Genomic DNA, 1,848 nt, shown 5'->3' with positions numbered 1-1,848 from the left:
GGTGCATGTGGCACCCCATGGGTCTCCCGGAGGTGCACACGGCACCCCATGCGTCTCCTGGGGGTCTCCCGGAGGTGCATGTGGCACCCCATGGGTCTCCCGGGGGTGCACGTGGCACCCCATGGGTCTCTCGAGGGTGCACGTGGCACCCCATGGGTCTCTCGAGGGTGCACGTGGCCCCCCCGTTAGTCTCCCAGGGGCGCATGCGGCATCCCATGGGTCTCCCATAAGTGCACATGGCCCCCCATGGGTCTCCCATGGGTGCACGCAGCACCCCATGGGTCTCCCATGGGTGCATGTGGCCCCCCAGGGGTCTCCTGTGGGTGCACGTGGGGTGCACACAGCACCCCGTGGGTCTCCCAGAGGTGCACGTGACCCCCCATGAGTCTCCTGTGGGTGCACGTGGGGTGCACACAGCACCCCGTGGGTCTCCCAGAGGTGCACGTGACCCCCCATGAGTCTCCCAGAGGTGCATGTGGCCCCCTCATGGGTCTCCCATGGGTGCACGTGTCACCCCATGGGTGTCCCAGGGGTGCACGGCCGAGCTCACCCACACTCTCCCCCCCCACACCCCGCAGTGAAGCAGGAGTGGCATTTCCAGGACAAGGAGACCCAGTTTTACCGCTTTGCCGAACTGGAGTTGAGCCCTGAGCCCGGCGCCGGGCTCCGGGATGCGGAGGAGCTGCTGGAGGCATTGGCCTTCCTGGCCCAGCTGGGTCCCGACGCGCTGCTCACCATGGCCCTGCGCAAGCCGTGAGTGGCCGGGTGCTCCCCCGGGGCCGGTGGGGTGTTGGGGGGGGACGTGGGGCTCGTTTTGACCCTGCTCCCTGGGATTCTGGGCTACCAGAGGGGTTGCTGTGGATGGGGCAACCCAAGCATCTCTTCCACGGCTGTCAGACCGTGCTTGGCCAGGGGGTTGTGCCCGGACGGGGGTGTCTGCGCCCCGATGGCGGGGAATGGGGACACGGACACCCCCCTCTCCCCTCCCAGGCCTGCCCAGCGCACAGAGGACGAGCTGGAGCTCATATTTGAGGAGCTCCTGCACATCTATGCTGTGGCTCATCTCTCCAACTCGGTGCGTGCGGCTGCGCCCTTGCTTCCCACCGCGACGCGCGCGTCCCCCAAGACCGCTCCTGGTCCGCAGATCCTCCTGCGTCCCATCGCTTCCCATCCAGGCACCCTCTCCTGGTGCATCTGAGCATCCCTTCCCACCCCATCCCGCCTCCCTGTGTGTGTCCCCTCCTCGCTGGGCGCCGGGGTTGGGGTGACCCTCATGGGAGGTGCCTCTTGGCGCAGGTGAAGCGGGAGCTGGCGTCGGTGCTGATGTTCGAGTCGCACCAGAGAGCAGGCACCGTGCGTGAGTATCGCGTGCCCCCCGGAGCCGCGCGGGGCTGGCCGGTCCCCAGGGAAAGGGTCCTGAGCCATGGGGAGGGCAGCTGGAGCCATCGTCACCGATGTAGATGCTCCTGCTGTGTCTTCATGGACCAGGGATGGAGGGGACGGGAGCACTCGATGCGTTTGCCCGGGCTGGGGGCTCAAGATGCCCCCATCCTGATGCTGGAGAAGGGGGGTGTTCGGGGGCTCCCCCTCTTCCGCTGCTGGACGCCGCCGTTCCCCCCGCAGTGTTCAGCCAAGGGGATAAAGGCACGTCGTGGTACATCATCTGGAAGGGCTCGGTGAACGTGGTCACCCACGGCAAGGTAGCTGCGTCCCCACGGTGGCAGCAGGTCCCTCCTCCAGATGCCCCACATTCCCGGCCCCCAACGGGGACAAGGCCTCCCACCCCAGCCCTCACGCTCCATGCCCCCCCCTCCCTGCCAGGGTTTGGTGGCCACCCTGCATGAGGGG

The 1,848-nt window shown here is 67.7% G+C and overlaps 1 protein-coding gene across 1 annotated transcript in view; it reads left to right on the top strand.

Moving 5' to 3' along the window:
• Positions 1–1,848, top strand: part of RAPGEF3 (Rap guanine nucleotide exchange factor 3) — a 10,200-nt gene that overhangs the window by 1,264 nt on the left and 7,088 nt on the right. The window contains exons 4-8 of the mRNA XM_035901427.1: positions 579–753; positions 991–1,075; positions 1,297–1,357; positions 1,624–1,700; positions 1,822–1,847. Coding sequence (XP_035757320.1) covers positions 579–753; positions 991–1,075; positions 1,297–1,357; positions 1,624–1,700; positions 1,822–1,847 — 424 coding nt within the window. The remainder of the gene's footprint in view (positions 1–578; positions 754–990; positions 1,076–1,296; positions 1,358–1,623; positions 1,701–1,821; position 1,848) is intronic.

Source organism: Egretta garzetta, unplaced genomic scaffold, assembly GCF_000687185.1.
Source record: "Egretta garzetta isolate BGI_Z169 unplaced genomic scaffold, ASM68718v1 scaffold799, whole genome shotgun sequence".
Taxonomy (NCBI): Eukaryota; Metazoa; Chordata; class Aves; order Pelecaniformes; family Ardeidae; genus Egretta; species Egretta garzetta.
This window is presented reverse-complemented; position numbering and strand designations above follow the sequence as displayed.